The following is a 21006-nucleotide window of genomic DNA, read 5'->3' on the forward strand; positions in this document are numbered from 1 at the left end:
TGAAGAAGGAGGGAGCTAATTTCCCCTTCAAAAGATAAGCAAACGAAGCTGCTTCTTTGATCCATTGTGCTATGGTTGCCTATGATGTTGCCTCACCTTTCTTATGTCTGCCCAGAAGGACAAAGAGTCGGTCCGAATGCCGAAACTCTTCCGCCTTCTTCACCAACATGCGCACAGCCCTGCAAACATCCAGCTTTCGTAGGCGCTGCTGGTTGGCTGAACTTCCCCACTCCCCTAGGACAAGCAACATCACCGACTGATTGACATGAAACTCAGACAGTACCTTGGGGAGAAAGGAAGGCACAAGTCAGAACAACACGTTCCCTCAAAAAAAGGAAGAAAGGTTCCCGGCACAAGATGCCTGCAACTCCAAAATCCAACACTCAGAAGTAATAGCAACCAAGAAAACCATCTTCAAGAAAGGATATTCAGGTTTATTTATTTATTAGGATTTATTTACCGCCTTTTTGAAGGAATTCACTCAAGGCGGTGTACAGTAAGAACAGATCAAACATGAGCAATAGGCAATTACAGCAGTAAAAATATTCTTGTATAAACTTTGTGGTGAGGTTTAGATTCAACAAGGCTGTCTGCAATCAAACCTGGCTGTGTTCAATCAACAAATCATCAGTTACATTTGGTCAATTGGTTGGGGGCAAATTAATTTTTCACATGGGTGATATGTTATTGGATAAATTCGTTCCTTACAGAAAGAAATTAAGTAATTTAAAATCTGTGTTATGTATTACTCAGGTTCCCTTTCACGTACATTACATTTTGTTTAATGTTCAGATACCATTCACAATGACATATATGAAAATAACAGAGAAAACCAGGAGGGGGAAAACCATTGGAAGTGATGGGCTTTGGGGGAGGAGGGGTTGAGGAAGGAAGGAAATCAGAACACTTGAGCTGGGACCCGACGGCCAAAATTTAGTGCTGACACCCCCACAACTAATCAGCTGCATTTAGGACACTTTTTGAGCCCCCTGTACCGCCCGACCTGCTCACTTTTCTGATGACTGATTAGAGCCGATATTGAGAGGCACTGCCCGGTTAAGTGGTGCTGAAAATCGGTAGTTGAGCGACCTCTCCTCTCCTGCCCGCTTAGATCATTTTGAATATCAGACCGTAAATTTCTACACATATTGTGTATAGTCCTCTTTGTTTGCTCGCTCATCTGTTAGTGGACTATCGACTAGCTTCTTATCCCTTCATACTATAAAACATTTATGCATTTACGAGATGAACAGTCTAATGTGGCCTCCCATTATAGAATAACCTCAAAGATTTCATAAGATATTACTTATCAAGAGCCTCAAATAACTTAAGTGTCCTCTTTTCACAGATAACCAAAAATTGACAAGTTACATCCTTCCTTTTCCCTTCCCTTCTAAGTATATCTAATCCAACTCCCTAACTGATGAGTCAAAATATATAGCAAGTTTGAACAAAGGGGTGGGGGTATGAGCTGGGGTAACGAGCGAGGGAAATGACCCCAGAAGTGCAGTATTACTGCTACAGAAAACAAAACCATCAGCAGCAATAAAAAATTAATAAAAAAAAATTAATTTTCAAGGACTGGTGTGCAAGAGTTGTGACTTGAACCCAAAGGGACCCCAAAACAAGCCCCATGATCAAGCCCTCCTGCAAAAAGTCCATAACCTCAGGCACGGAAGCTTCAAGTAGCGCAATACCTCACTCGCCACACCAGACACGAATATATGCCAGAGAAGTAGACCACTTCGTGGAGCTCAAAAGAACTGTGATGACTCAACCTGAACATCCTTTCTTTCTTAAATGGGCACTTTCAACAGTCAGACCATAACAGAAAATGGAGCTGGATCTGGCATGCGTACCGGGACCCTGCATTAGAAGATCTTCCGTGAGTGGCAGATGAATAGGCTCCCCATACCACAGCCTGTGAGGCCAGTTTGGGGCAATCAACACTACTGGAAAATCATGAAGCTCAATCTTCTGCAGAACTATGTCCACAACAGGCCAGGGAAGAAACACATAAAGGAGCTTGAATTACACGAATCGCCTGAGAATGAGTCTCCACAGTCCAACATGTCTACCGACAGACTAGGCACCCAAGCTACACCCAACTTGGCCCCCCCTCATAGTCAGCCCAAAACTGGCAATGCATGGCGTCATTCACACCTTTCCGAGATCAAACAGAGCAGCGTTTAAGCCTGCCACCACTCATGTTGAAGGACTACGAGGAACTAAGCCGAGCAGACGCCCACAGAAGCCCCAAAGGCACGGAAACCAGAGGTAGATAAAGGTTTATGCTGCAAGGAGCAGGCTACCAGAATAAAACCCCAAATAAAGAGTCAGTAGCAAGGGTTCAGATGACTGGGGTTTAACATTGGGCAGAGCCCAGAGGCTCTCTACACAGAATATCTGTCTCCAGACACAGTGGGTCAGCCAAGGCACCAACATATCACAGGGGAGGTGCGGGATGGGGGGAGGGACCTGGCCATCCGGGTTTGACACCCCCAAGGCTTAGAATCCCCCTCACGGGCCTCCGTCTAAGTCCAGCAAGAAAATTACATGCAGCTCTGAGAGGGAAGAAAAAAGAGTCCATTTTTCACTCTTTTAATTTTAAATTTAAATTGTTGTTTTGTTTTTTTTACAATGGAAAAATAAAGACCCCCTAGGCCTAACCTCCAGACCAAGACCGCACAGACTTACCACATCTACCATCTTCTGGAGACTGAGAATAGACTGACTCTAGGGGGATTGCACAGCCGACTTAAAAATTACTTAGAAGTCAGTGGTTCTCTGTCTCCATCTGCTGGTAGAAGTGCATAATGCATCTGTTTGTGCTGGTCTGGAGGGACGCTACAGAATGCACATAAATTATAGCACTTCATAATTTATACATGGATCTGTGCACCTCACCAATGCTCTGCTCAAACTCCGCCCCTGTGTACGGCCACCTTCAAACTACTCATCATTGCATTTAGGTACCACTGTACAGAATACTGGCATTTGTGTGTATATTTGCACACACATAATCATTTGCGTGCATTCTTGGCACCTAAATGTTGGCACCACATTGTAGAGCCAATTTTATCCCCAACATAATCAGCCATCTGAAACATGCCCTCCTTTAATGCAGCTAGAGATGTGCTTTATTCTATAATGTGTATTCTTGGACAGGAAGCATTCCTAGGGTGTGTTTTAGGAGAAGGAAAAGTAAATATGTAGATTGCATTTTCAGATCTTTCTGTAGACTTTTGCAATAAAATTCTACCCACAAAAAAAAAAATATCCTGATGGAAGTTACTGTGTGTAATTTGCACTCTCAGCAAGTTTCAGAGCAAAGGCATGTCCAGTTTTTTCTCGCTGTAAAAATAGTTTGAAAACTGCTCCCAGAAAGTCTCTTTAAAAAAAATTGATTGGAGATTCATTGATTCCTGGGTGCAGGAGGAGACAAGGGAAAAATACCGAGATGGTAAAGGATAATGACTTTTATGTAAGGCTGATTTTTCATTTATCCTCTTATTGTATTTACAAAAAATGGTCTGCATATGGATTCAGATTTCAGTACGATATTGAATTGTAACTAGACAAACTGCAGAAAAAATCTGCACATACCTGACAGAAAGATTTACCATGAGTCAGTCAACATAAAGCTTTGATAGTTTGGGGTCTGCAGGCATGTTTTTTCTTTTTACTGGGGGGCTACAAAGGGTTACTGAGGACAATAATTTACTGAAAAAAAGGAAAAGTGAGGTTACACAATTTGAAGAATCCTCCTGTGAAATACACTGGTCCTTTGCAGAATGCATGCTAATAGTCTTAATCTATGTAGAGATCTTGCAAATATGTCCCACTATTTCAATTCACTTTAAATGGGAACTGCTGAGTTTTGCCAGCAATCCTTGGCTTTAATAGAGAATATAGAGATGATGAGAATGCATTAGGTAATGGAGATGATCTATGGGAGTATGTTTTTGTATCATAACGGATATGAGAACTCATGCACTGACCTAAAAGAGCAAGCTTAATGGGGGATCAGCGGTTATGGAGGTTCAGTGTTTTACAGAGAATTCCAGAGAGATATCCTGAGAGTCATCAGAAGAACCGCTGTAAATCAAGTGTTCTCAAGGATGTTACGGTTCATGAGTGCATGACTGTCAGTGAATCTGTGACAGGGACGGAGAAAAACTGCCATGTATGCGAAATGAAGTGTAAAAATTGGAAAAGAACCAGTTTGTTGATTTGCAAAGAATAAAGACTTCCAAAGAATTCCTGGGAAATGCAGCAAACAGGAGGCATAGCAAACATTTTATACAGCTATTACTCAATGCATCTTTTGACTTTAAAGTGATGCTTTGAGTTTTAGTGATGATCACTAGAAGAATGCCTGTGGTAACTGACAAGATCTGATGATTCAAAAATTTACAGCATAGTATACACACAGTCCACTTCATCTCAGAGACTGAAAACTCCATGAGTTCACACATTTTGCAAAGGTGATCTTTTGAGACAGTACCGAGGGCTGTGCGAGCGATGCAAAAGTGAAGCAATTGCTCTCTGTCCATTGTCTCTTCTTCTTGGCTGCAGTGCACTGGGCGGCATGTTGCACAAGACATGATTCTGGATAGGTACAACCCTGCAATGTTTATACTCTGTATGTGTGCACATGTGTGTGTCTGCTCAGCCCTTTCTCGTCCCTTCCTCTCCTGCTCAATGCTGTTTTCTCCACTCCTCCCATTTGATCTACCCTTCTTTTAGTGTCACCCCCCCCCCCCCCTCCACACACACACACATACAAACACACATGCAATTCTCTCCGCTTCCATTAACACTCCAACCTTAATTGATACTGGAACCCCACTACTTCAGTCTCCCCCCAACTGAAAGGAAAACAAAACTGAGACTTTGAGCCACTGGCTGGCAATTGGGTTCTCTGGTTGCTTGGCAATTGATTGATCAGTGAGAGAATTCATGATGTCAGACTCCTTTTAAGGGAGGGAGTGTGACAGATGTAAAACATTTATTTATGGTTTCCAACCCAACTAAATGATGAAAAGAATTTTGCAAAAGGGTCCTTATCTATCTGTGGAAAAATAGCCTTCCAAACACGAGACAGAAAGTCACCAAATTTGGCTTGCTGGAAGCAAATTGAAATATCTCAGATGAATTCAAAAACCTGTTACTGTTTTCAGAGAATGAACCCTCCTCTCTCCCCCCCCCCCCCCCCCCCCCCCCCCCCCCCCCCCCAAATATTCTCATAGCTTTCCTACAGGAGGTAGTTAAAGGCTGCTGAGTGATCAAGACAGGAAAAAATGAAGTGGCTGGCAGAAGCTGGAAACTTTCTGGCTATCCCCACACTCTGGAACTCATTCTCAGAGGAGCTGCGTCTAACTCAAGACTACCTCTACTTCAGGAAGCAGGTGAAAGCCTGGCTCTTCTCCCTGGCTGTGCTGACTGACTATCCACTCACTCCATATCTGGACTAGCCTACTGCACACCCTGTAAATTAGACCAGTTCCACATACCTTACTCAATTGTACATATAATTTGCCTCCACTCTAGCCATCCACTTATTTATCCCTATAAACATTGTCTTACCCATCTTGTCTGTCTATATGTCCCAATTGCACTTATTCCCTCTGTTGCCTAGTACGATGCTTCATTGTATGGTGCCAACATTGTGAGAAATAGTAATTATGTTATATGAATGTTTTAATATGTTGGCTATTGAAGTGTTTCATTGTATTGCGCTGACATCATGAATGTTCTACCATGCTGCCCATCATGGTATATCATTTGTATTCTGCCGAAATTCATCTACTGTGCTTTTTAAATTTGTGTATTACTGGCACTATCATCTTATTGCTACCTCTAGGATTTAATTTGCCTTTTCTTTTGTTTACCTCATTGTTCTATGTATTATGCTGATATTTGGACATTTTACTATTGTTATTTTGTTAATATAATATAAGCTGCTGTACACTGCCTTGCGTGAATCCCTTCATAAAGGCAGTTAATAAATCCTAATAAATAAAAAAATACTTTTTTCCAGACTCATCAACCAACAACCCCTACCACAAGCACACACCCCTTCACTCCTTCCCCACACATTCCACTCCCCTTGCACACCCACAAATGCCCCCCAAATATCACCCCACCCAGAAATACTTAATATATATGTACACACTGCAATGCTGCGTTTAGAGCTATTCTCTGGAAGAATAAAGTCAGACAGAGACCAAAAGACAGGAAAAGGGAGGTTTTATTACTCACTACAACAAGAGTTGGTATCTGTAGCAAACATTAGTAATCTCACAAAACCTAACATCAGTTACTTTGGTAGTTGTAAAAGAATCAGTCTGAACTCAGAGAAAAGGGAAAAAGAGGAAGGCAAGTTTGTTCCTCACCAGGACATATCACTGGCTTTGAGCTTCAGAAGTTCTACAGAGTAAGGTACATTGAAACTATCATATATGAAGGACACAAAGCTGAGAGAAATAAACAAAAGAAAGAAAGAATAAAAGATTCTTAGCTGCAAAGACCAAGTCTCCACCCATAGTCATGGGGGGAGGGAAAAGCACACACATCCCCCCCCCTCCCCCTCCAGGGAATATGCCCTACCTACCAGAAGGATATATTCCAGCGTTCACTAGATCTCCAGTCACTTATATACACCTTCCATCACAGAGCACCACCTCATAAATAACCCAATGAGAAATCCTGCACATACACAGGGCTCCGCCCATGTGCTTGGTCATTACTTCATGTTTTACCAACCGTTATTCCTACATGTCCAGCTAAAACTGGTTTGTAGAGATAACCATAATCAGGCCTCTGGCTACAGTGAACAGGATGTACTGAAGTCTGTAGCAACAAGCCTCAGAAGAAATACTTACAAAGCACGAAGAAGCATAGTTGCATGACAAATTCCATAACAACAAACGCATCCTCCCACCCATCCACTAAACCCCTTATACACAGTCCCACAGACCTCTACATACACACAACCCACACATACCCCCAAAAAACAGCATTTCATACACTGCATTGCACACACCCCTAAACACCTAAACGTTTGAACACACACCACTACCCCATGTATATACTCTTCCTTGTGCACACGCAAACTCCACAAACATACATCCTGCTACACATATTTTAATTTGTATACTGTTTTGTTTATTTGATTTGGATCTGTGATTTTTTTTGTGATTGTTTTTGTATTGAAGGCATTGTTTTTTTATTCTAGATTGTTTTCATTAATGTTTTTTTGTAAACCTTCTAGAATTTAAGAGAGAGCGGTCCATAAACTGTGTTATAAATAAATAAAATCACACACTCAGTCCCGAATCCTCTACAAGCAGAGAAGCATACCTACACACTACTGTATCTATGTGTGGCTGTGTATGTGGCCCACTTTTCTTGTTTTCTTTTTAAAGCCTGAATGTACACCAGAAGGTTCTATGGTAACGAAGCAAATTAGGATTCAGCTTCAGCTTTGCTCTAGGCCAAGCTGCTAGGTGAGGTTTATGAAATGGAGCAACATTCAGCAACTTCGAAAACCCACACGCACACACATGCACACACACACACACAGTAAGGGCTGACTCACCTCATGCGCATTGTTCTCCATGTAGATGAAAGCGTATTCATCAGCATCCACCAAATGAAAGATGTGACCAAACAAATTAACAGTAGCACCAACAAATAAATCCTGAGCTGTAAAGAATTCAGACATCTCACTTTTAAACGTCTCCTGCCCAGGTTTTGCTATGCGAATTCTTTCCAAAAACTTGCCACTAATTATTCCTGCAAGACATGGTTGTAAATAATTAGTGAAATCTGCACTTCTGGGTGATTTAAAGCCAGAGGACATAATTATAAAAACTTTTTCCTGCATATACATATTGGGATTTTGGTACACGTGTACTTCTGTGCGACCTGTGGGTATGTTTATGTTTATTCTGTGCTTCCTATACTGCCTTTAAGTGAATGAGCAGAAGTTATGCCATTACTTGGAGTACAGCCTGGGCACAGTGTGGGTGCAATAGTAGAGCTACATATGTTCTTTCTAAAATACACATATACATTTACAGCAGCTCCTGAGCAGGCCTAAATGTCCACAGCTTTCAATTTCTGCTGCTTTTCCCCTAGATGGCTATGTGTTTATAAAAGAACCTTGAAGCAAGCGCCATCCTGCCCTCTCAACCTAGGCAACGTTTTATATAATTGCCCTCATCCTGTTTATTTTCATTTACTTCTATTCATTTTATGTTCTACCTTTTCTAATATTCAGCAGCAGTGGTGGCAACCATATCAATTACAGCATTGATGTCTAAAATAATCCGTATATGCAGCAGCACTAAATACCACACTGCCACTATGGGGGATTAACCCTGTTTAATATGCATAAAGTGGCTGTTATAAAATTATCCCAAGGGTTATGCATGTAAAAATATGTGGAGGACAAGAAGACCCATACTCTTATGTGACCCTCGGGTAGATGTTGTTGGACGGAGTGTGGCAGAGTCATAGGTTATCAAGCATGCTCCTATGCACATATTTCAGCCCTGTACACTTACATTCACTCCCAAGAAGGTGTAAGTGTATGCAGACAGCCCTCCCCCCCCCCCCCCCCCGCCCCAATATTCAAAACCATTTAATCGATCAGGAACAGCTATCTGGAAATATCCAGCAGGAGACAGACAGCTGTCTCCCGCTGAATATCGACAGTTAGCGGCTAGTGGATAGCCAGTTATATCGCCTGATATAACCAGCTATGTGGTCATTTTCAATCTCAGTTTGGCAGCCATATTTGGCCACGTGAAACCCTAGAATATCTTTGCCTGGTTTAAACATAACCTGCCAATGCCGAATATCAGCTTGGCCAGTTAAATTCAAACTGTCCAAAAATAAACCAGATATTCAGTGCCAGTCACGGAAACGGCCAAGCACTGAATATCCGGCATCAACGCGGACCGCTGGAGTTAGCCAGGCTATCTCCCACAGTTTCAATATCAGCTCCAGGTGCATTTTAGCCGCGATTGTGCGGCTCTTGAGAGGTTATTTTACAAAGAAACATAGAGGGGAATAATCGAACGTCGCCGGCAAAATAGGTCGCCGGCGATCTATTTTGGCGCCGGCGCAACAGCTGGCCGGAACCGTATTTTCAAAAAAGATGGCCGGCCATCTTTTTTTTTGATAATACGATGTGGGCCAGCGAAATGCCTTGGATTTCGCCGGGTTTGAGATCACTAGTTTTGTTTTTCCGCGATAATGGAAAAAACTGCCGGCGATCTCAAACCCGGCGAAATCCAAGGCATTTGGCCGTGGGAGGAGCCAGCATTTGTAGTGCAATGGTCCCTCTCACATGCCAGGACACCAACCGGGCATCCTAGGGGGCACTTCAAACATCTTTTATAAACAACCAAATTAGCTTCCAGGTGCATAGCACCCTTCCCTTGTGTGCTGAGTCCCCCAAATCCCCCCCAAAACCCACTGCCCACAAGTGTGCACCATTACCCTAGCCCTAAGGGCTGAAGGGGGGCACCTACATGTGGGTACAGTGGGTTTTGGGGGGTTTGGGAGGGCTCAACATTACCCACCACAAGTGGAACAGGTAGGGGGGGGATGGGCCTGGCTCTGCCTTTCTGCAGTCCACTGCAACCAACAACAACTGTTCCAGGGACCTACATACTGCTGTCAGGGTGCTGGGTATGACATTTGAGGCTGGCATACAGGCTGGCAAAAAAGGTTTGTATTTTAATAATTTTAGTGTGGGAGAGGGTTGGCGACCACTGGGGGAGTAAGGGGAGGTCATCCTCCATTCCCTCCGGTGGTCATCTGGTCAGTTGGGGCACCTTTTTGAGGCTTGGTCGTGAAAATAAAAGGACCAAGTAAACCCGGCGAAATACTGCTTATCGCCCCTTTGAAATTTTGCCGGTGAGGCGAAGGGAAAGTGGCGAAGCTATCACAAATGTAGCTTTCGATTATACGCTTTTCGCCGCTTTTGCGAAATCGCCGGCCATATCCCGATTTGTGTCGGGAAATAGCCGGCGATTACTTTCGATTAAAAGCTGGATAGACACCTATGCATCTTTATAGAATAGACTCAAAACTAGTGCCTACTTGCCCTCCCCTCCCCCAGCTAAGGCAACCTGTTTCAAAATTGCCCACCACATGTTTAGTTTAGGCTGTAACAGGTCTAGTCTAAAGGTATGATTCAGTGTTCTTTAATGCAAGCCCAGGGGTGGCCCCCATTCTCTTTCTGTTTGTTTGTTTTTTCACTGCTACTCTACCTCTCTACCCAGGCTCAGGACAGAAGGGGGAAAGTGGATGGATGGAGAACAAGGCATTTCTCAATAGACCAAAGTGAATGCATTTGGAAATGCTCACAACCTTGAGGATACCTTCCAATGAAGGGAGGGCCAAGAGTTCCTCTCGAAGTAAACTCAGCTGGAGGAAGCTGAAACAAAACTCTCTTGGTGGATGGTCAGCAGGTTTTCTTTGCCAACCCAAAGCAAAACTGTGATGGATGGTATGTAGCAAGCAGCAGTCGGAGGTTATGAAAGGTCACTTCTGTTGAAAGAGGATGAGCCTCCCTCCGACTGGTAGGTCGCTTGGCACGGACAACTGTACGGTGGCAATGCTCTCTAGGAAGCAGTCAAAAGGAAGGTTGTTGTTTAGTTTGAGAGGGCAATTGGGTTTTCTGACCTCTTGGACATGAGGGTTGAGGTGTAGCCCTTTGAGGCAGAGGAAGAGTGGGAATATAATGACATTTTGCCATATAATAGTTGGAGAACATAAGAACATAAGAATAACCATACTGGGTCAGACCTATGGTCCAAATAGCCCAATATCCTGTTTCCAAACAGTGGCCAATCCAGGTCACAGGTACCTGGCAGAAACCCAAATAGTAGCAAAATTCCATGCTAACAACTGAAAGACAAGCAGTGGCTTCCCCATGTCTAGATCAATAGCAGACTATGGACTTTTCCTCCAGGAACTTGTCCAAATATTTTTTTAGACCCAGACACTCTAACCGCTGTTACCAAATCCTCTTAGCAACAAGTTCCAGAGCTTAATTATTAATTGAATGAAAAAATATTTCCTCTTATTTGTTTTAAAAGTATTTCCTTGTAACTTCATTGAGTGTCCCCTAGTCTTTGTACTTTTTGAAAGAGTAAAATATCGATTCACTTCTACTCATTTTACACAAATCAGGATTTTGTAGACCTCAATCATAATCTCTCTTCAGCCGTCTCTTTTCCAATCTGAAGAGCCCTATCCTCTTTAGCCTTTCCTCAGATGAGAGGCGTTCCATCCCCTTTATCATTTTGGTCGCTCTTCTTTGAACCTTTTCTAATTCCACTATCAGGGTCATTTTCAAAGCACTTAGCCTCCCAAAGTTCCATAGAAACCTATGGAACTTAGCCTCCCAAAGTGCTTTGAAAATATGCCTCTATATCTTTTTTTAAATATGGCGACCAGAATTGAACACAATACTCAAGGTTAGGTTGCACCATGGAGCGATAAAGATATAATATTCCTGGTCTTATTTACCATCTCTTTCCTAATAATTCCTACAATCCTGTTTGCTTTTTTGGCTGCTGCCACACACTGAACAGAAGATTTCAATGTAATGTCTACAATGATACCTAGATCTTTTTCTTGGATGCAGATTCCCAAGGTGGACCCTAGCATCTGGTAACTATGATTCGGATTATTCTTCCCAATGTACATCACTTTGCCGTTGTCCACATTAAATTTCATCTTCCATTTGGATGCCCAGTCTTCCAATTTCCTAAAGTCTCCCTGCAATTTTTCACAGTCCAAATGAGCTTTAACAACTTTGCATAATTTTGTGTCATCTGCAAATTTAATCACCTCACTTTTTGGTCCGATTTCCAGATCATTTATATATATGTTAAATAGCACCAGTCTCAGTACAGATCCCTGTGGCATGCCACTATGCACCCTCCTCCACTGAGAAAAATGGCCATTTAACCTCACTCTCTGTTTTCGGTCCAATAACCAACTCCCAATCCATAGGAGGCTCTTATGAGGAACTTTGTCAAAAGCTTTCTGAAAATCTAGATACACTACATCAACTGGCTCACCTTTATCCACATGTGTATTCATGCCTTCAAAGAAATGATGCAAATTCATGAGGCAAGACTTCCCTTGGCTTAATCCATGCTGACTCTACCCCATTAAACCATGCTTATCTCTGTGTTCCATAATTTTATTCTTTATAATAGTTTCCACTACTTTATATTTCCACTGACATCAGGCTTACTGGTCTCTAATGTCCTGGATCACCCCTGGAACCCTTTTTAAAAATTGACGTTACATTGGCCACCCTCCAATCTTCAGGTACTACAGACAATTTTAATAACAGGTTACAGATCACTAAGAACAAATCAGCAATTTCATGTTTGAGTTCTTTCAGTATGCTATGGTGCATGCCATCCGGTCTAGGTGATTTTCTACTCTTTATTTTGTCGATTTGGCTCAATACGTCTTCCAGGTTCACTGAGATTTCTTTCAGTTCCTCCGCATCACCACCCTTGAAATCCATTTCTGGTACAGATAGATCTCTTACATCTTCTTCCGTAAAGACCGAAGCACAGAATTCATTCAGTCTCTCCACTATGGCCTTGTCCTCCCTGAGTGCCCCTTGTACTCCTTCATGATCTAATGGTCTCACAGATTCTCTCACAACATTGATATCCTCCTGTAAATCTTCTGGTAGAAGACAAGAAGTTTGTGGCCTAGATAGTCTTAATGGTATCTGCATGATTTTTGATTAGATTGGCCACCTCCTAGACTTTGCCTTCAAATAAATTCTTTCCACTACAAGAAACATCTGTTAGACATTCTTTAACTGTAGAATTGAGGTTGGACACTCTGACCCATAAGAGATATCACATTGCCACTGCTAAGGCAGAGATGTGGGAAGAGACATTAAACGCATTAAAGGCCTGTCTTGATGATGTATGTAGGACATGATTATGTAATTTTTTTTGTAAACCACTTAGTTGTTAGGTGGTATATAAATTTTTCAAATAAATATTTACAGCAGTTGAGAAGCTTTCTGTGAATTTTAAGGAATTCCTCTGCCTTTTCTGCAAAAGGATAAAGTACTCTCAGGCTTATTTTCAAAAGAGAAGGATGTCCATCTTTCGACACAAATCGGAAGATGGGCGTCCTTCTCACAGGGTCATCCAAATTGGTATAATCGAAAGCCGATTTTGGACGTCCCCAACTACTTTCTGTCGCAGGGATGGCCAGATTTCACGGGGGCATGTTGGAGGCGTAGCGAAGGCGGGACTTGGGCGTGCCTAACACATGGACGAATGCTGGCTCCTCCCATGGTGGAGACAAATCAGATGGAATGCCACAGAACTCCTCATCTGAGAACTCCTGTGGGTCTGGATCTGTCTCCCAGGAGAGATCTGAGTCTGACCCTTCAAAGTACTGCTCATGGGGAGTACATGGAAGAGAGTGATGACTGGAGTGTTGGCTCTGCCCCAAGGTGCGTCGAGATCTATGAGTTCCCATTGCTGGAGAACCCTCTTCTGGTGATGTTGACCCATGTGTCATTCAGTTTCTAGTTGCACTGGAGGGTCAAAACAGACCCAGCATGCGGGACCTCTCCCATGACTGTCTCTCCGATGCACTGACAAACTGAGCAGAGGCTGGAACAAGCACCTTGAAAGCCGGTAAGGACTGCGACTGCAGTAGCCCTGAGAGCTCCTCCTTGAGCATAGCCCAAATTTCCTTGTGGAGAGTTGGCGTTGTTGCCAGCTGGTAGCATGTATGGATGCAGCTTGGGCTACAACCTGTGCAAGTGTGGGAGATCTCGAAGATCTGGAAGGATCTCGGTGTGAAATGAGATGGAGAGCGGTCACTGCGACATACTTCCCATGCACCGATGATGTTGATACAGGGGAGGTATGGGTCGAGTACCTAGAAGGAGAATGATGGTGATGTTTCTTAGGTTTTCTATGCTACAGGTTCCTCGATGTAAACACCAATGACGAAGACGTAGAGTCCTTATGGGTACAAAGTACTGAGGTTCCTTGATGCTGCTTTGGTGCAATCAATGTCAGGTTCTGCGTCAAGTACCGAATCTCCTGCCATGCTCAATGTGGATGCTGATGTCGATGCAGAACCAAAAACGTTTTGTTGTTGGATTCTGCAGGCTTCAAGGGTCCTGGCCTGCATATGCAGGCAGAGGTTACACTGAATATCTCAGTGCTCTGGACCTAAGCACTGAACACAATTATGGGGTTCTGTGCCTGATATGATCCTATTACACTGAGTACACTTCTTAAAGCCACTCGGCATCCTAAGTCAAAAGGCACTATGGCCCTGGGAGCTTGAGTAGTCACGTACATAAAAATAGTTGATACTTCTTGGCCATAGGAAGGGTTAAAAGGTCCCAAAAGGCCGAAAATGAAAAATAAAAAAAAAAATGAAAATTTCAATAAAATGAACAAATAGATGAAGAAAAAGAAAAAAAATAGGAACTCAAAAAAGTCACGAAGAGGGAAAGCACCAAAATTCAAAAGTTTGACGTGCTGTGATGAGATTAAAAACACAACCTCTCTGCTCTATGGAAAACAACAGACTGCTGATCCCACCCTTGAGCGTCAGTCGGGAAGGCACCCGCACATGCGCAGTGGGGCCACTGCCTCAAAGATTTAAAGTGACAGTGTACTTGGTAGTGTCCGTACAGGGCTCCTTGGATGACATCACCCACAAGTGAGAATATTATGCCTACTTGTCCTCAGAGAACCATTAGTCTACTCCTCAGATCTGCATGGAGATCTATTAAGAATGTACATAGTTCCTGAAATCCAATGTGGATAGCAAGTTAAAATAATCCAGGAGAAATTGAAGATGTAGTTAAAGATGTTCTTTAAATAAAGTGAAGATACTGTACTTATTCTCAGAGGACAGCAGGCCGTTAATTCTCACATGTGGGTGATGTCATCCAAGTCGCCCCATGCGGAACGCTTTTTTTAGCATACTATCTCTTTAAGAGCTTATAGCAGTACTCCCACCGCGCATTTGCAAGTGCCTTCTTGCCCACTGCGAGAGCATGGGACCATCAGTACAACAGTTCTGTCCTTGGAGAATACCTGCTACAGGTAAATATCTTCACATTCTCCGGGGACTAACAGGTCGGTTGATTCTAACACGTGGGAAACCCTAGCTATCAGGCTCACCGAAAACAACAACAGTAAGACAATAGGAACTCACAACTGCGAATTCTAATTCAAATTAACCTGAAACTATATACAAACTGTTTGAGAGTGCAGCCTGGAACAGAACAAAATGGGCCCAGGAGAGGGGAGTTGGAGTCTAGACCCCAAATAAATTCTGCAGAACTGTCTATCCAAACAAATTATCTCATCGAGTCTGCTCAAGGCAATAGTGAGATGTGAATGTGTGGACCAAAGACCAAATTGCAGCCTTGCAAATCTCTTCTATAGAGGCTGATCTCAAGTGGGCTACTGGTGCCACCATGGTTCTGACATTATGATCCTTGACATGACCCTCAAGAGTCAGCCTAGCTTGGACATAAGTGAAAGAAATGCAATCTGCCAGCCAATTGGAGATTGTGTGTTTCCCGATGTCGACCTCCATCCTGTTGGGATCAAAAGAAACAAAAAGCTAGGTGGACTGTCTGTAGGGCCTAGTCCACTCCAGGTAAAAGGCCAATTCTCGCTTGCAGTTCAAGGTGTGCAGTGCACTTTCGCCAGGATGGGCGTGGGATTTAGGAAAAAACGTTGGAAGAATGATAGACTGATTCAAATGGAACTCCGATACAACCTTAGGCAGGGTGCGTGCGGAGAACTACTCTGTTATGATGAAATTTCATGTAAGGTGGATCCGCTACTAAGGCCTGAAGTTCACTGACACTGCAAGCTGAAGTTACAGCCATCCAGGACAAGACCTTCCAGGACAAGAACTTCAGTGAACAGAAATCAAGCGGCTCGAAAGCAGCTTCTTTCAGCTGGTTGAGGATATCGTTGAGGTCTCATGACACAGGCTGAGGTTTGACTGGGGACTGTCAGAAGCAAATCTCTCATGAAGCAAACGAGAGGGTGTCCAGAGATGGGCTTACCTTCCACAAGTAAGCAGGGCCGTGCCAAGGGTCTGTGGCGCCCCCCTGCAAGGGATCAGGTGGCGCCCCCCCCTCCCGCAGGGGATCGGGTGCTGCGCCCCCCCCCCCCGCAGACAAGCGGTTGGAGCGCGCGGGCGCGCCCCCCCCCGTGAAGATGATCGCTGTCCTCTCTCCCCTGCCCTCCCGCTCCCATGTCCCAACTGCCCACCCTCTTCTCCCCCCAACAAAATCTCTTTTAAATTTACCTCCGTCCGGCTGGCAGGGCAGCGAAGGCACAGCGTCAGTGAAGGAGGCGGTGCTCCCGACGTCTCTACTAGTCTTCCCTTCGCTCAATGTCCCGCCTTCTTCTGACATCAGAAATGACGTCAGAAGAAGGCGGGACATTGAGAGAAGGGAAGACTAATAGAGACGTTGGGAGCGCCGCCTCCTTCACTGACGCTGCGCCTTCGCTGCCCTGCCAGCCGGACGGAGATAAATTTAAAAGAGATTTTGTTTGGGGGAGAAGAGGGCGGGCAGTTGGGACATGGGAGCGGGACGGCGAGGCAAGCATGGCGCGGCGGGGTGCCCCCCCAGAGGACGGCGCCCCCCTGCCACGCTTACCTCGCTTACCGCGTTGGCACGGCCCTGATGGTAAGCACTGACTGCACCGAGTTGAACCCTTACAAAGCTGGTCAGACTTGGGGAGCTGTAGAAGGTATTCAAGCAGGGTCTGTGTAGGGCAAGATAGAGAATCTAACTCCATGGAAAAACCTTCCCCTGCACCTGCAGACCCGGGCAAGAACCCTGGAGAAGCAGCGCATGTCGAAGCGGAGTTCCCCGCTGACGTAGTGCCAGACTTTGTCGGTGGTGGGAGGATTCTGAACCCGCCAAAAACTGCAGAGCGGAAACCGCATCAGCATTAGGAGGTAAAATGCCATGCTTTCCTGCCACCTCCATGCAGGAAGAAGGTTCCTTGGAAAGAGAAACACTTGCCGCTAAAAGATCTGTGCAGCCTGCCACACAGATTCCCGCTGCAAATTTCCTCTTCCTGTATTAGTTTCTATTAGTCTTCCCTTCGCTCAATGTTTAACCGCTTCCTCCACCATAGACGCAACTCAGAGCAAGACACTTACTGGAGATAGAAATATACTGACTGCTGAAGGGGCTGGTCGTCTAGTATCACTGTCTTCAGTCTAGTAATCTCTATCTCCACCTGCTGGTAGATGGACACAACCCACCAGTTTCTGAATTCATCTGCTGCTGGGGCTAAGGAAACTGCCTTTCTGTGGTTACAATCCAAGCAGTTTACATATTATATACAGGTAATTATTTTGTAACTGGGGCAATGAAAGGCTAAGTGACTTGCCCAAAATCACTATGAAGAAACACTAAGGAGGCTGGGGCTTTTCAGCTTGCAGAAGAGACGGCTGAGGGGAGACAAGATAGAGGTATATAAAATAATAAGTGGAGTGGAACAGGTGGATGTCAAGCGTCTGTTCACGCTTTCCAAAAATACTAGGACTAGGAGGCATGCGATGAAACTACAGTGTAGTAAATTTAAAACAAATAGGAGAAACATTTTCTTCACCCAACACATAATTAAACTCTGGAATTTGTTGCCGGAGAACGTAGTGAAGGCGGTTGGCTTGGCAGAGTTTAAAAAGGGGTTGGACCGTTTCCTAAAGAACAAGTCCATAGACTGCTACTAAATGAACTTGGGAAAAATCCACAATTTCGGGAATAGCATGTATAAAACGTTTGTACGTTTGAGTAGCTTGCCAGGTGCCCTTGACCTGGATTGGCCACTGTCGGGGACAGGATGCTGGGCTCGATGGACCTTTGGTCTTTTCCCAGTATGGCATTACTTATGTACTTATGTACAAGGAGCTGCAGTGGGAGTCGACCCCAATTCACCAAGATCAAGGTCTGCTGCACTAACCACTAGGCTACTCCTCCATAACAACTCTTCCTTGTTACTCAGCTCCTTACTCCAGTGGTGGTACCCTTTGATCCGCACATCATCTTTTACCAGTTCCTGCTTTTCATCAGATTTTTCTAGATTATGGAATAAATTTCCCTTACATTTACGATTGCTGCCTACACAGCAACAATTTAAGGTAGCTCTTAAACCTTACCTTTTCCTGCTAGATTTCAGGGCCCCAGGTTGGGGATTTTCCATGCTATGGCACTGAGCTTGTTGCAATCACAGTATCTCTTTTCCTTATTACTATCTTTCTCTTTTTTCTGAAGATTTATAATTCCAGTTTTCTGGCTAGCCGCTTTAACTATTATTTCTTATTATTGTAAACCACCTAGATGGTATGTCCCCTAGTGGTATATCAAATAAAGATGAGCTTGACCTTGAACTTTATAGAACAGACATCTTTTTGCCCTCTCAATCCAGGCAATCAGTTATAAAATTACCCTCTTAATACATAGGACCAAATTCTAGAAATGGTGCCAAAAAAACGGGCTAAGTGCTATTCTATAAATAGCGCTCAACATTAGATGCCTAACTTTGGACATGAGAAAAGTATGTCGTCCCATTTATGCGCTAACCCTGGCCGTTTAAGTGCTGAATATCAACACTTAAGCAGCCAAATGCTGACTCCGCCCCTGGAATGCCCCCAAGATAGCTGGCTTTGTGTTCAGCACTAACTCTGATATTCAGCAGTACTTAGGGGCCCTTTTACTAAGCTGCATAAGTGTCCACACACACCCAACGCACGACAAAATGGGCCCCTTTTACTAAGCTGCATAAGCGTCTATGCGCACCCAATGCATACCAAAATGGGGCCCTTTTACTACGCCACGTAAGCGTCTATGCGCACCCAATGCATACCAAAATGGGGCCCTTTTACTAAGCCACGTAAGCGTCTATGCGCATCCAATGCACACCAAAATGGGGCCCTTTTACTAAGCTGCATAAGTGTCTATGCACACCCAATGCACACCAAAATGGGGCCCTTTTACTAAGCCGTGTAAGTGTCTATGAGCACCCAATGCACACCAAAATGGGGCCCTTTTACTAAGCCGTGTAAGTGTCTATGAGCACCCAACGCATGCCAAAACGGAGTTACCACTCGGCTAGTGCATGGCTCTTGTGATAATTTCATTTTTGGCGCGCATCTGAAATTTTTGGCACGCATATCAGACATGCGCCAAATGGCATTTGATACATGTTGGTCATTACCACCCGGTTACCGCATGAGACTTTACCGCCAGGTCAATGGCTGGCAGTAAGGTCTCAAACCAAAATGGGCGCATGGCAATTTTCAATTTGCCGCACAACCATTTTTGGCAAAAAATTTAAAAAGGCATTTTTTACAGGTGCGCTGAAAAATGATTCTGTGCGCGCCCAAAACGTGCGTCTACACTACCACAGGCCATTTTTCAGCGCGCCTTTGTAAAAGGACCCCTTAGCCAGTTAAGTGCCACTGAATATTAGCGGTTCCAAGTGATTTAACCAGTCAGCTAAATCGTTTTGACTGCAGGGCCACATGATATTAACAGAGAAATGCATGTATGAGGGTTTCAGCGTGGCCTGGCTCCTGGTAGTCTAGAATTTACCTGAGTTTCGCTGTGGAGGCTCAAACACCTGAATTGTATCATCACTGAGGTAATAGGAAACGATGAACTTCCGATCCTTGTCGATTGGGTTGTCAGTAATAAGTATGGCCAGAAATCTCAGCACATGACTTTCAAGACCTTGCCTAATTTGGAAAAGAGAAAAGGGGGATGGGAGGAGACCTCACTGCAGGGCAATAATCATCATCCTTATCTGCTCCGTCCCACATAATAATCCAATAAAAAGAGAATATAGAGAGAACAGAACTGTCAGATCGAGGTGTGTCATGAAAGTGATACAGCTGAGCCTCAGAGAATGGAAAGAGGAGCATGTACTGAAAATGAAGTTACACTTACACACTATTCTGCACCAATCAACAATAGAGCAGTATAAGTGGAGTTTGTGAGAGACCACACCGGAGAACACTGAAGTAGTAGTGTAGTCAAAAGGCAAGGCCAATGGGTACCCCCTGTGACCCCTGCTCCCCCAGCCAAACTTAAAAATTGAATACCATAACAGAAGGGAATCGCCAAGCCCCACCACCTCAAGACATTCTCAGTTCGCCGAAACCCCAGGCCATCAGAACACTGCAGCAGTCAGGGCAGTGCTCCGAGCCCCCAATACTGGCACCCCAGGCATGCTCAATTCTTGCTCATAAACTGAGCATGCATGAAAACTGGACATGTGCTGAGAGCATTGCAGCTGACTGCCATGGTTCCAACAGCCCAGCAGTTCGGCAGGCTGAGAATGTTTTCAGGTGGCAGAGCTTGGGGATCCCCACCAGCTACACTAACAACACACACTGTAGCTGGGAGGCATTGAGTTAAAAGGGGATGGATTGAGGCCCTCCCATGCCCACCCATGACTATGCCCCTGCACTAAGGTCTAGGCCAGAGTACAATGAAGTCTATGGTTGACCTCAATGACAAGGTACACTTGGGGATCATGTTAAATAGGGCTTTTTTTGAGGGGGTACTTGGGGGTACTGAGTACCAACACCTCTTCCGTTGTGTGCTACAATTGACCCATGGTCCCCATGTTTTAATGAAAGAGCTCAGGCTCTACACACCAATTCTGCCTTGTCATAGATTCTGGTTGCAGGGGTCCTGGCTATTGTGGGGTGGGTCCCTCAGTGATCACCCCATCCCTGAAGGGTGGCCTGGCATTTGAGTACCGGCACCTTTTTTGCTAGAAAAAAAACACACAGTTTTTAAAAGGCATTTCTGTTACACATGTAAAGGGGCTCTTACTAAATTATCCTACAGTCAGACACATAAAAAGTATGCGCAGTGCCAAGAAGGTATATACATTTAAGCTACCTGTACCAGGC

At 44.3% G+C, this 21006-nt stretch overlaps 1 protein-coding gene across 2 annotated transcripts in view; it reads right to left on the reverse strand.

The window, feature by feature from the left end:
- Positions 1-21006, reverse strand: part of EFHC2 (EF-hand domain containing 2) — a 169557-nt gene that overhangs the window by 56915 nt on the left and 91636 nt on the right. For both annotated transcript variants that reach the window (XM_030199702.1, XM_030199701.1), the window contains 2 exons: positions 19679-19821; positions 7604-7800 (listed from right to left, as the gene is read on the reverse strand). In XM_030199702.1, the coding sequence (XP_030055562.1) occupies positions 7604-7800; positions 19679-19821 (340 nt within the window). The remainder of the gene's footprint in view (positions 1-7603; positions 7801-19678; positions 19822-21006) is intronic.

The sequence above is a fragment of the Microcaecilia unicolor genome, chromosome 4, assembly GCF_901765095.1.
Source record: "Microcaecilia unicolor chromosome 4, aMicUni1.1, whole genome shotgun sequence".
NCBI classification, from domain to species: domain Eukaryota; kingdom Metazoa; phylum Chordata; class Amphibia; order Gymnophiona; family Siphonopidae; genus Microcaecilia; species Microcaecilia unicolor.